Genomic DNA, 12,906 nt, shown 5'->3' with positions numbered 1-12,906 from the left:
ATATTTTAACTATGCACCTTTAATGTGTAAATATATTAAAATGAATTATTTTAAGCTTATTTTAGGGTAAAGTTGAAATAAAGAGGCTGAAATGAAATTAATGGAACTGTATACAGTAAATAAATAAAAACCTTCAAACTTATTTTTACAGACTCTTTCAAAGCACTTAAAATGATATATAATTTCCAAATAGTACTACGAGCAGCTTTACATGGTAAAAGACAGTTTTATATTTATTTTTAACTATGCACCTTTAATGTGTAAATATATTAAAATGAATTATTTTAAGCTTATTTTAGGGTAAAGTTGAAATAAAGAGGCTGAAATTAAATTAATGGAACTGTATACAGTAAATAAAGCATGCATTGAAAAAATTCATGCTGTGGTCAGGCATTGCTGGCACAGTGGTTAACCAGAAAAAAAAAAAATTGCACTTCATGCCCAAAAGGTTGTTGACCCATGCTGTATGTAGTTCTTATGATCTCTAGCTGTGATGACAAGTAGGATCCACATGGGAGCATTAACACACAGCAGGACAGTGGTTTACTACTTCAGCTTGTGTAGGGGTCATTGCATAAATACACAAGGCCTGGAACTAATTTTGCTTGGACATTTTGATAAAGATGTGGAACCTACTTAGATTTTTTTTTTTTTTTTTGTATAATTTATTTTATTTTTTATTCATACAAATGCGATTGAAAGAAGTGATGCAACCCTACTGATATTATAATTACGAAAAAGCCTCATTCAAAGAACATAATTCATGATGTGAAAGTACTATTGCATTACTATTTCTTTGAAAAACAAAAACAAAACATACTATTGCAATTCAAAATCATGTGATGCATCCAATGTTCAGATACATAGAAAATGTGTGAAGATAAAAAAAAAATCTTACAATATCAGACATTAAAAACATTTTCACTAAAATACTATCATAGTTTTCTTATTTCTAATTAGTTTTTATTTTTGTATTTTTCTTTTTAAAATACGTATATGTAGTTTTTATTATTGTGTGTATGTGTATATATATATTCAGCTTTGCAGTTTTTAGTTAATTTAATACATCAAGTTAAACCAAATGAAAATTTAACGTGGGAACGTGGGAGCTGAAATTATTTTCCTACAGGAATGTATGTTTGGTGCAAATTTCAAGTTTTTAAAATCAATCCAATGTATACAGAGTTGTGCAGAAAGTTAAAGTAATATACGTGTGATGTATCTATGTATGTATATATCACACACTTTCTCTATGTGTACTGTTTATATGCACACACACAGACAATGGCAGATTTAAACATGTTCCAATGATAGACACTGTAAACAGACTTTGTGGTCACAATTATGAATATGAGACTACTGATATAAATGTCTCATATTTGATATGTACAATAAGCAGAGTAATTGCAACATAAAATGGAGATAAAAAAAAAAAACCTCAGAACGTCAGTCTGTCAGTTAAGTCCAAAGAACACATTATAATGTCTTGGGAAACATTTTTGTTTTTGGTTTTATTTTTAGTTAGCTATAATAACCCTGCTCAGACTTTGTTTTAGTTTTTTCAGTGTCACATATGAGTGGTTGTCTTCTGACACTTCATCAGTCAATGTCATTAGAACTGGAATGTTCAGAGTTCACCTAGACACACATTAGATGGACCTCTGTCATCATACTGTCACCTGGAAATGATAGTTGCCTAATTAATTAAGAGAAAAAATGTTTTGCAGTAATCATTTGTTTGTGCACACAAAAAAATTGTAAAAGAACATGGGCAAAGTTCAGAAGAAAACACAGAGAAGAGGAAATAAAAAAGGCTGTTTAGCATTCTAAACATTCTTCATCATAAGTTCCAGAATACCGGCTGACTGAGAGATCCCTGTGTGTGAGCTTCTCTGATTTAACTAAACCAAAAGAAAGAAATGGAATATAGACAATGAAAGTATATATATATATATATATATATATATATATATATATATATTTCTTCTTCTGTAAGATTATACATAAATATATATATATATATATATATATATATATATATATATATATATATATATATATATATATATATATATATATATATATATATATTTCTTCTTCTGTAAGATTATACATAAAATCAGCCGAGACAGAAGAGACAGTCGGGGGAGAGTTCTGATGCACTAGTATGATTTCTTAAAGAGCATGTGCATTCAGAAATTTACTCCTGTTTATGTCACTCTAAAACTGTTTTTGTTCTCCAAAACACACAGTTTTTGTCCATACAATGAAAGCCAGTGGGTCAAAAACAACATGTCTACCCTGACATTTTGAAAATAGCTTCTTTTGTATTTCATAAAGAAAGTTAAAGACATAGGGGCGATTACATCCCTTTAACAAACAAATAGTCTATTATGATTACTTGTGTTTATTATAAGCATTTGATATTTTTGTTATACTTACAGTGTTACGGTGTTGTTTGAGTATTATTTTATTTTATTTTAGTGACATTGATATTAATATTTTGGTAATATTTTAAATTTGTTTTTATTGTTGTATTTTATGTTTTCATTTGAATTCTAATTAAAGCTTTAGTAATTTTGTTATACATTTTTGTCATTATTACACTAGAGATTTTTTATTATTATTAAAAAAAAATGTATCTCGATATTGTCCAATTTTTTACGATATTCAATATGTATCTCGATATGATTGCATTTGCATTTAAATAATAAACAAACTGGGAAAAATAATTAAACCAGGATAAGTATTTTTTTTACAAGTTTTTAGCTAAGAACACAAGTCTGTCTACTGTCTCTGGTTTAAGAGAAGCTCTGTGGCTCTCTAGAAGACCAACTGCATGCACTTCAGGTATCCACGCGCATCAAGTACCGGGTTTGAGAAAATCTGGTACCGTGACGTTTAAAAAATATTGGTACCGAAGTACCGGATCCTTGACACCAATTGAAAAAGTACACTTGCATCTACAGTATATATGGAGTAATTCAATTTTAACATTTTACATTATATATGTGCATAATTATAAAAAGAAAGTCCTTTGCATGTTCTTGAATTTGAACTGTTTCCACTTCAGAAAGTGGTGTTGTAGTGCAATGAAATTTAAGCTTAATCAATAAGCAATGGCAATGACGTCTCAGACTGACAGATACAAGTAAAAAATAAACAGGGGGTTTTGAACCATTCTTTACTGTACGTTGACATAATTATACTTCAAATGCATTTTGTTTTACTAGAGTTTCACTTTGCTTTTAGATACTCACTCTGGAATTTCCCTAAGCACTTCTCCTTGGGGGGAATCCCTGCTGCCAGTTGCACTTTATGATTGGACCAGGGAAGTTTGTATGGACAGACCCTTGAACCTTCGATTTTGACTAAAGGAGTGAGTCTGCTTCATATGTTCAACTACAGTCTGCAGGAATATAGCTCTCCAGGAGCAGGGTCGGATAACCCTGGTCTACACACATAAACTTGAAACATGGTGGAGGGGAGAAACATAGCTGTTGTACTGTAGCGTGTTATACAATTTTCCCCACATCATCTACACTGTCCTAGACCTGGAGCGTTCTTTTGGGGCCAGATGGTAATTTGCATGAAAGACAATGGAAAAGGGCATACCCTATACAGTAAAGGAAGGGTAGGAAGTCAAGGAAGAGGAACAAATGTATAGGTGGAAAAAAAAAAGCGTTCCCGCATCTTCTCTCAGTGAGATGTGGGGACAGATGCCTGTATATTAATACTCTGGTGGTTTCCTGTTCCAATGATCCCCACTTCCTCAAAACTTAAACTTTGTTTTCTGTAGAGTGCCAACTTGTGCCTACTGGAAAGAATGGTAGTGTCACATGCTGTTTTGGTTCATTGAGTTCTTTTACTTTACCTGTTCTTAGTCCCTGTGTACTTAATCGCTTAAGTTACTGATTTGTTGATATTTTCACACTTTTTTTTTTTGTCCTGTATCATCTTACCGTTTTCATATAAATCATTGCCTCAGCTTTCTCCTTGCTTTCCAACCAACTTGTGACAGAAGACAAAATAACAAAACAGAATCTGTGTATTGGTGCAAAGTAGTCTTGGATTTTGCAAATCTTGGATTTGCTCGGCCGTGAAGTTTACAGGTACTGCACCCCATGATCTTTACCTTTATTATGGTGTTTTGTTATTGCATGCAAACAATTTTAGGGCTAAGAAACAGTGTTTTCCCCAAAGCTTCTCCAATGTAAACAAAAAAATCCTGTGAGTCATTCTGAAGGTGAAACAAATAACGTAAGGAAACTAAAGCAACTTCCATTAAATGTGGCAATGCAACGTAATTAGTAACCTTTTTATAAAGATACAATATTGTAATATGCACTGCAAGAAATCGAAAAGAATTCTGCCAAGACACTGGGTCTCATTTACCAATTTCTTGAATGATTTCATATTTGTATTCATCAAAAATTCTCATGAAAAAAATCAGCATAATTCACAACATGTGCGAACACTTGTCTGGCTGCCCGTAGCTCTCATGAACTCTCATCTGCTTATGTTCTGGATAGATAAAAAGAGGATGAAGTTGACGGAATAACAAGGGCATATCCCTCCTTGGGAAACCATGGTGGAGAGAGAAAAAATAGACTATAAAATTACCAAAAATCTGTGAGTGTGTGAAACACACTCCTGATAAAATCGGTCATGACACTTCTAGTGTACTGGAAATACTGAATGGTACGTCTTTACAATGACATCCCAACACAACCAATTCAAGATTAATCAGCATTACTTAAATGATGACCAAAGAATTATAATTACATTTACTGGAATAGTTTGATTGTAATTTGTTCCACAGAGTACCATGACTCATTATAAAATGACATGATTTTATTATTGTATTTGTGGGCAGATGTGTCTTGCAGTGGTCACAGCAGCTTGTGTACCGTGTCTTTTCCGTCATCTGCTTTTTGGAGCTCTGTAATGTTCTGGTCATACTGCCCTCGGCTTTTTTTGTTTGTGAGGTTCAGTAGAACCTGTGGTTCACACATGAAACCAAAATGCTTTGGATTCTATAAATAAAAGTTCAAAATGATGTAATGGAGACTGTTAATGCCGTTCTCAAAAGTACAAGAAAAATACTGAACTGGATTCAAATAAATATACTCTTAGCAGAATAATTGTTTTTAGCATGTTTAAATTTAGCTTAAGCTTTTTCGTGTAAATTCTTCCTTTAAGTTTACCACTAGGTGGAACCCTAAGCTTTTGTTTTGCATTCAGGTTTTTATACTGAAGAAGAGACATACAAGTTGTTTTTGAACACATTTGTTTTATTAAAACCAACAACTAAACTTGTTTTGTTGTTATTTTCATCCGAGTTGCAAAAGTAAACAAAAAGGTCTGGAGAAACGTATCGGTCCACGTATCGGGTCTCTAAAACATAGTTGATAAACTGGAGTGTACTTCAGCATAAGTTTCTCAACTATAAGGGGTAATCGGATGCCAATTTGATATAGATGATTATTCTTTGGGGTCTTAATGAAAAGTCTATAACATTTTTATGTTAATTTCTCAATGGAAGTGTAAAAAACAGCTTTTTACCATCAAAATGGCTGTTTTTTGCAAGCAATTCTAGTTCATGTTGCTTTAAATGCTAATGAGTTTTTGCTGATCCCGCCCCTCTCTTTCATGCAGTGATGAGCAGTACTGTTTACTATAGCCACAAAACTTGATAACTAGCATATATTAGGAAAGGCGATTTGCAAAGATTAATAAAAAAAAAAAAAAAACGTATAGTCACTTCTTGTTTAGATGAAGGTCGATGACAAATGATTTCAGACACATTTAGGCATATTGGCGCATAACCTCCAAAGCGAAAGTAACGTTAATCTTCTGTGACTGCAGCGGCTCAGGTGTCTGGTGTAAATGATGACTGCCGTGTCCATTATTACATCCAGCAACAAAACACCTCAATCACTTAATCTGAGACATTCTTTTCTGCCTAACAAAACTTAAATTCAACTTGAGCTCCCTTCTACACTCAAATGATGGCACGTTACCTTTAAGGAACTACAATACAAATTAAAAAGCTTAGTTTCATTCTGAAGTGCAAAACTGATGATAGTCTTATGTCCAAATCAAGTGCACAAACATGGATTTCAAAAACACCACAATACAACAATTAGCATACACGCACCAAACAGTGATCTTAAGTTGTATAAAAGGCGATAACATGTTAAAAGTAGTGTTGGATGCTATTAAGATTAATGCATGAACAAGCAGGATGCCTTTAACCATTTTATTCAAGATCTGCACGGGCCATTACATGATAAGTTTATGGAACAAGTATCATTCTTAAATTATTATGATTATAATTTTTTTTTTAAACACTTAACTTGTGCCATAACATTACCAACCTCACACTACAATCCTACCAGTATGCATCCGTTTCCAAGTCAAATGCTGTTTGGGAAACAGGACTAGTAGCTCTGGTACCAGCCACCTGTGAGGTCACAATCCTGCTGATGACCGGCTGAACACACCTGAACGTGTCCACCATTAGGTGAGAGTTGGTCGTCTTGTTGATGTAAACACTTGTATTGAACAGGTTAATCTAATAGTGAGAGGCGGGAATAGAATGGTTTAAAACTATTAAACCAGTACGGTGCCCTTAAGGTGAATTGTTCGGTTTAATTAGTTTTGGCGTGGCCACAACATAATAACTCGTGGGAACGTCATATGATGTCGTGGCCACAAGATCATTTTGTCGAGGTAACGATATCCTTATGTCGTGGCCTCGAGATGCTATGTTGAGGGAACAACATCCATTTCTCGTGGCCTCGACTTCTTATGTTGAGGGAACGGCATGTTTTTCTCATGGCCACGAGTTTAATGCGTAAACAAACCTGCGTGACCATAGTAACCCCGGGATTATCAGAGATGGATTCATTAATATTTTATCTTGAATTAAAGGGGGGGTGAAATGCTCGTTTTCACTCAATATCCTGTTAATCTTGAGTACCTATAGAGTAGTACTGCATCCTTCATAACTCCAAAAAGTCTTTAGTTTTATTATATTTATAAGAGAAAGATAGTCTCTATCGATTTTTCCCGGAAAAACACGAGCGCCTAGAGGCGTGACGTGTGGGCGGAGCTAAAGAATCACGAGCGCGAGTAGGCTTTTGAGTTGAGAGCATGTGGAAGCTGTGACACAGATCCAGAGGCTGAAATTTAACAAGAGCAGCATCAGCAAAGGCGGTATGCTATGTGGTATGTACTGAAACTGTATATATTTGCTTAGCGGTTTTGGAAAATGACTAAGTTCCACTTTATGTCGTCTTTTTTTTTTTTAAGCTGTAAGTTACATGTGGAAAGTGCAGTTTGATGACAACATCACATGTTGTTTACTTGATGTGCTTACGCGCTGATAGCTAAGTTAACAACACAGAGATATTTGAAGCAGTTTTACTCACCGCATGCGGTTCCAACACACGATCGTGACCCTTTTCCATTGGGACTGCATTATCCTTAAGAAATAAACGATGTGCAATCCGAAATGCAGGGAACAAACAAAAACACTTGCACAACTCCGTTGATGCTCTGTAAATATAAACTCCATCCACTGGTCCCTTAATGCTGTTTCTCTTTTGGTAATCTGTGCAGGGTTGTCTTGCCCTGGCAACCAAAAACACACTTCTTTTGTGACTTTTCGCGACGCTCTCGCTCTGATCAGGCTGTGCTCAGCCTCTCAGTGTTCTGCTATACGGGAGCGCGCGCTCTTCCAGCAGAAGAGTGCGCACTTAGGACCCATATAAGGAAATTCCGCTCCATCTAACGTCACACAGAGCCATACTCGAAAAAAAACTTTCCAAAACTTGTGACAAACCGGAAGAGGTTTTTTTGTAACAAAAATACTCCTTCAAACGTACAACTTAATTTTTGAAACTTTGTCCATGTTTAGCATGGGAATCCAACTCTTTAACAGTGTAAAAAACTCAGTATGCATGAAATAGCATTTCACCCCCCCTTTAAGTAATTATTATATTAACCATATGCTTTGGCTACCGGGCTGTATTACATGCGATCGTCAGCATTCAAATGAAGTTTATCATAAATAAATATTACATAAAGTCTTTTTTTCGTTTATATTCTTTTTTGTTTTGTTTTTTGCTTCAATTTCGGGATGTCGTTACCTCGACAAAATGATCTCGTGGCCACGACATATTATCACATTCCCACGAGTTATTATGTCGTGGCCATGACAAAACTAAGTAAACCGAACAAGTCACCTTACAGGCACCGTAAACCAGAGATACTGGAACACTTCAAAACTTTACTGCTGTAGGAAGGAAAATGTACTTCAGCAGTTACCAACTCTGCTAAATAAGCTTTCCCCCATACTTACCAAATCACAGTTGACTTTGATGGGGTCTTTAAAGATGGTCCACACCACACCTTCATTGCAGTTTGGTGTGGTCAAAGAACCAAGATAACAGTCATATTTAGTTCTGTCCACTCCAGGAATAAGATCGTATATTGATATATTGAGTTAATGCATATTTTAATCACCTGAGCTGAAGGAAGAGCATTGGAAGTCACTTATTTGTATAGCTCTTTTCACAGAAGCAATTAAGAAGGTGGGGGGTAGTAACAAAAATAAAAAATAAAAAACAGTAGAACATAATACCCAAAGATACAATTTGGCAAGTATGTGCCACATTTGCTGCCTGAAACTTGATATTTTAAAATTAAAAATAATGGTGATTTTTGACAAGTAGATGTTAAAGTTTTAAAGCTCTCTGGTTTTCCAGTGTCATAAGTGGCCTGTGGGTTCCATAATACACCAAAACAGTTAAACAGAATTTAAACCATTTTAAACCACACTCCTAATAGAGATTCTAGATATTAGTATATTTTTTATTCAAATTTTATTCAAAAAGCCTTGAGCATAAAATACTACTTTCAAAAACATAAAAAAGTGTAACTTTTGAGTGGTAGTGTGTGTTTGTGTGTGTGTGTGTGTGTGTGTGTGTATACACATACACATAAAAAGTGTATGATAGATAAAAATGGTACTGTATATAAGTACATATAATTACAAACATTTTGATTGGTCATTGGACCCTCATATACGGTACATAAACAGAAATAATTTGGAGACATTTTGTTATTAAACCACAAAAATTTATTATTTTAAATGTAATAACTAAATTTAAAGCAAATCAGGTTTTACAATTTAAAAACAAATCATTTTAAATACTACTGAATTATCCGATATTGAATATGACACAGAAGCTTCATATAAAGCATCAGCAGCGTAATACATCTAAGAACTTATTATCATCACAGATAACAACATTTGCTTTTAAAAATATATAGAAATAGAAACACATTTGGTTGAAAAAGGAACAGCTATTTGTCATAAACTTCTAACTTACATCTTATTTTTTCCCATGTAACAACAATCACAAGGGATACAAATCTATATTTACAGATATCCTCAGTCATGATCAAATGCAAATCAAAATGTACACCGTGTAGTGCAATAAATTAAATCATTTCATAAATGTGCACAAAGCATATTTCTATAGCCAACACAAACTGGACAAGAGGAGTACTGTGATAATAGATAAAGTGGATGTGGCCGCTGATGAAGCTGCTGTTTGTTCCACCTGTGATGTCACAACTCTACCATTCAAGGGCTGAACTCCTCTGAAGCTGTTGGTGATCAGAACTGAAGCATCTGGATCTTTGAAAAAGACAGTAGTGCTGAAGCGGTTGATCTGTTTGGAGAAATAAAATAAATACAGTGACTTTTTTTTTTACTCAGAATATGTAAAAGTTGTCACCCAGTAATAGACGAATATGATTTTTATGAATTACTGTACCATGGAGCTGTCTTTACTTACAAAATTGTGACTAACTTTGACGGGCTCTTTAAACACGGTCCAAACCACAGCTTCATTACAGCTGGGTGTAGTTAGGGAGCCTTGATAACGGTAATATTTAGTCCTGTCCACACCTTCAATCAGACTGTTCAGTGTGATTTGATTCATGATATCTGTGGTTGTATCACCTAAATATACAAATAAAATAAAATCAGTAGGGTGTCATAAAACTACTTGGCTCTCTTTAGTTATGTGTTAATGTGTTGTTAAATTATATTGGTGAAATAGAGATTAACCAAATACACCAATGTTTAAGTATTCACTCAAAAAAAAAAAAAAAGAAAAAGAAAAAAAGACATTTTTTTCACCTGAATTGGGGATGCTTGTCAAAAAGGATGTTAGGATATCCCAGCTTTTTGTTTTGTTCACTTCATTGGTTCCCTTGTGGTTAAATAAAAAAATAATAGTAATAAAATAAATAAAAGGCCTGTGTTTGCACACAACTAAGCCATGAATATTCTTTTAGGTTTGCATTTCATTCAGGTAATGACATGCTCACCTCAATGAAGAATCCAAGAACAGCCAATGCTGTGCTGTCTTTGGCAGCTAGAGCAGCTGACACACTCCCGTTGTATTTTGAATGAACATTTACAATGTGCAGCTATGAGACATGAAAGAACACAAACAGTGAAGGAACACAAACTCTTAAAAATAAAGATTTTTATCGACATCAATGGTACCACAAAGAACATTTAACACCCATGGAACCTTCCCTTTGTACAGTATACAAATGGTTCTTTATAGTAAAAAAAAAATTATTTAGATTTTTAAAATGTACTTTAGACTTTGAAAAAAAAAGATTTTTGTGGAACCCAAAATTATTGTTCTATTTCATCACAATATTTGAAATGATGCAGTGCATTTACAGGGAAAATTCATTCATTCATACCTCCATTGGGTATTTTTTGCCATCCACGGTGTGTTCGGAGCCAGGTGAGGAGCTGCCGTTACCCCAGTGGAGATGGAATTGTTTAGTTTTGTAAAGACCTGGAAGACCACCTCCTTGCACTGACATTTTGTCATCATCAAGGTTAACCACCACTGTGAAGACAATGGACATATTACGGCAAATTTAGAAGAGCTTTCTCAGTCTCTTAACTGTTTAATGCTGTGCAGAAATAGTATTTACACTGCAAATACAATGGTATACTTTAGATGCAGAGGTGGGTAGAGCAGGCTTAATTTAGTTTGGCTTTTATGCAACATTGCATCTTCATATTGAGTTTTAAGCAGGCACAGAGCAGCCTTAACTCAGCTGTTAAAAGAAAGATATGATATACACTGATTCTGATCATCACAGATGATTAATCTGCACTCCATGACCATACCCCTACTTTTGCCAGTCTAAGTTTCCATTATATATTCTTCTGTTGTCTAGCAATATATCACCTACATCTCTTTGCTAGCTCGCACTTTTGAACTTCTCTGTGCAACCTTTTTAATGTGATACTTCTTGTTACCTCTTCCTAAGGATTGGTTTTCTAAGTAGGTATTCCTCATAGAAGTCACTGAATAAGTGACTGCTGAAAGTTTTTAGCAACTATTTTATAGGTTATTCTGTTAAATGTGCATTGAAATAAATGCAAGTAATATTAGCAAATTAAGGTTCCCAGTGTGCAGTGATCCTTACCGGATTCTCCTGAGTTTAAGACTGACAGGAAGGTGGAGCTGTCATCAAAACCAGTTAAGTTAAAGGAGGTCAGGTTAGGGTTGCCCTGAACACTTGCAGTCACAATATTAATGGGAGATTGCTTGGATCCATTGCAATATTCAGGGAAAATATTAGGCCAGGTGGTAAAATCTATTCATATAGATGAATAAATGAATAAATAAATCACTTCAGAACAAGTTTTTAATAAAGTAATATATACAATTTATAATCAATTTTATATCAAGTTTTATGTCAATGTAGGGTGCAAAAAACGCATTAATCACACTTACTGCATTCTGCCTTGTGATAGCACCATTCTGTTTACAGTGAAATGACAATATTAATATATATAAACCAATGAAAACACATGGCATGCAAAATAAAACTATACTATTCACTGCGTAAATTAAGTTAAACTTCAGTTATACTCACCCACTGAAGCATCCGTACTGTGGACGGTGGGACACAGAAGAGCAGCAAAAATGACCAGCAAGACAATCATCTATATTAATAATAATAATCATAATCATAAAATTAAAAGCAGAAAACTTTTTTTTGATCATATAAGTAGGCATAATTAATTTAATTTGACAGGAGAAATGTGATCAATCATATAATGTGTAGTCTGGTCTCACCTCTCTGGCTTGACTCAACTGTCTGCAGGGAGGAATGTGATGAGTTATTGGCTTCACTCTCGCCTTTAGTACTCTTCACTGCTCACCTGTAATGGGTGTGTCACTTCAGTTCATCTGCTGATGATAAACGACATTCCTATCGAACGCTCACATGTCACATTAGGCGTCGTTTATCTTAAGAGATTTTTTTTAACAAATTCATAGCAGTCCCTTTGATTTAATCTTATCGCACTTTTACGTCTCAGCATCACATCGGTCAGATTCTCTAAAACTCTTGTGATGGAGGGTGAAGACGAAGTTCACTACACTGCACTTTCCCTTACCAGACATCAAAATTAGAAATAACTTTATTATTAGCCGTCGACTCAACTTTGATGTTTCAAATGTGTCAATAAATTAAATAATTAATTAATTTCAGGGCGCTTTTAAAGCAATGATTCATTAGTAGTGGAACAACCCAAAAAGAACCAACCATTATTAGATTAAATTAGATATAGGCTAATTCTAAATTTAACTGCCAGTATATTATCATAAAAAATAAATAAAAAAAGGGTGAATATATATAGGGTGAATGCTGGTAAAGTGGGACAATGGGTAAAGTGGGACAGTTAAGCTTAATAATTTATATCTTTACATGGATGTGTTTTTTTTTTTTACTAAAAATCAACACTGAACTCAACAGTAGCAAGTATGTGATAAAAAATAAAAA

General features: G+C 34.2%; 1 protein-coding gene across 1 annotated transcript; it reads right to left on the bottom strand.

Annotated features, from left to right (window-relative positions):
* Nucleotides 1-9,153: 9,153 nt before the first annotated feature.
* Nucleotides 9,154-12,064, bottom strand: ca15c (carbonic anhydrase XV c). The gene is made up of 8 exons (XM_052611035.1): nt 11,995-12,064; nt 11,853-11,879; nt 11,542-11,712; nt 10,801-10,952; nt 10,411-10,512; nt 10,220-10,292; nt 9,873-10,039; nt 9,154-9,746 (listed from the first exon to the last, which is right to left on the bottom strand). Exons 1-8 carry the CDS (start codon nt 12,062-12,064, stop codon nt 9,549-9,551), a joined length of 960 nt encoding a protein of 319 aa, XP_052466995.1. The 3' UTR covers nt 9,154-9,548.
* Between the last annotated feature and the right edge of the window lie 842 nt (nt 12,065-12,906).

The sequence above is a fragment of the Carassius gibelio genome, chromosome A12 (assembly GCF_023724105.1).
Source record: "Carassius gibelio isolate Cgi1373 ecotype wild population from Czech Republic chromosome A12, carGib1.2-hapl.c, whole genome shotgun sequence".
Taxonomy (NCBI): Eukaryota; Metazoa; Chordata; class Actinopteri; order Cypriniformes; family Cyprinidae; genus Carassius; species Carassius gibelio.
The sequence above is the reverse complement of the archived record's forward strand: the minus strand, read 5'-3'. Positions and strand labels throughout refer to the sequence as shown.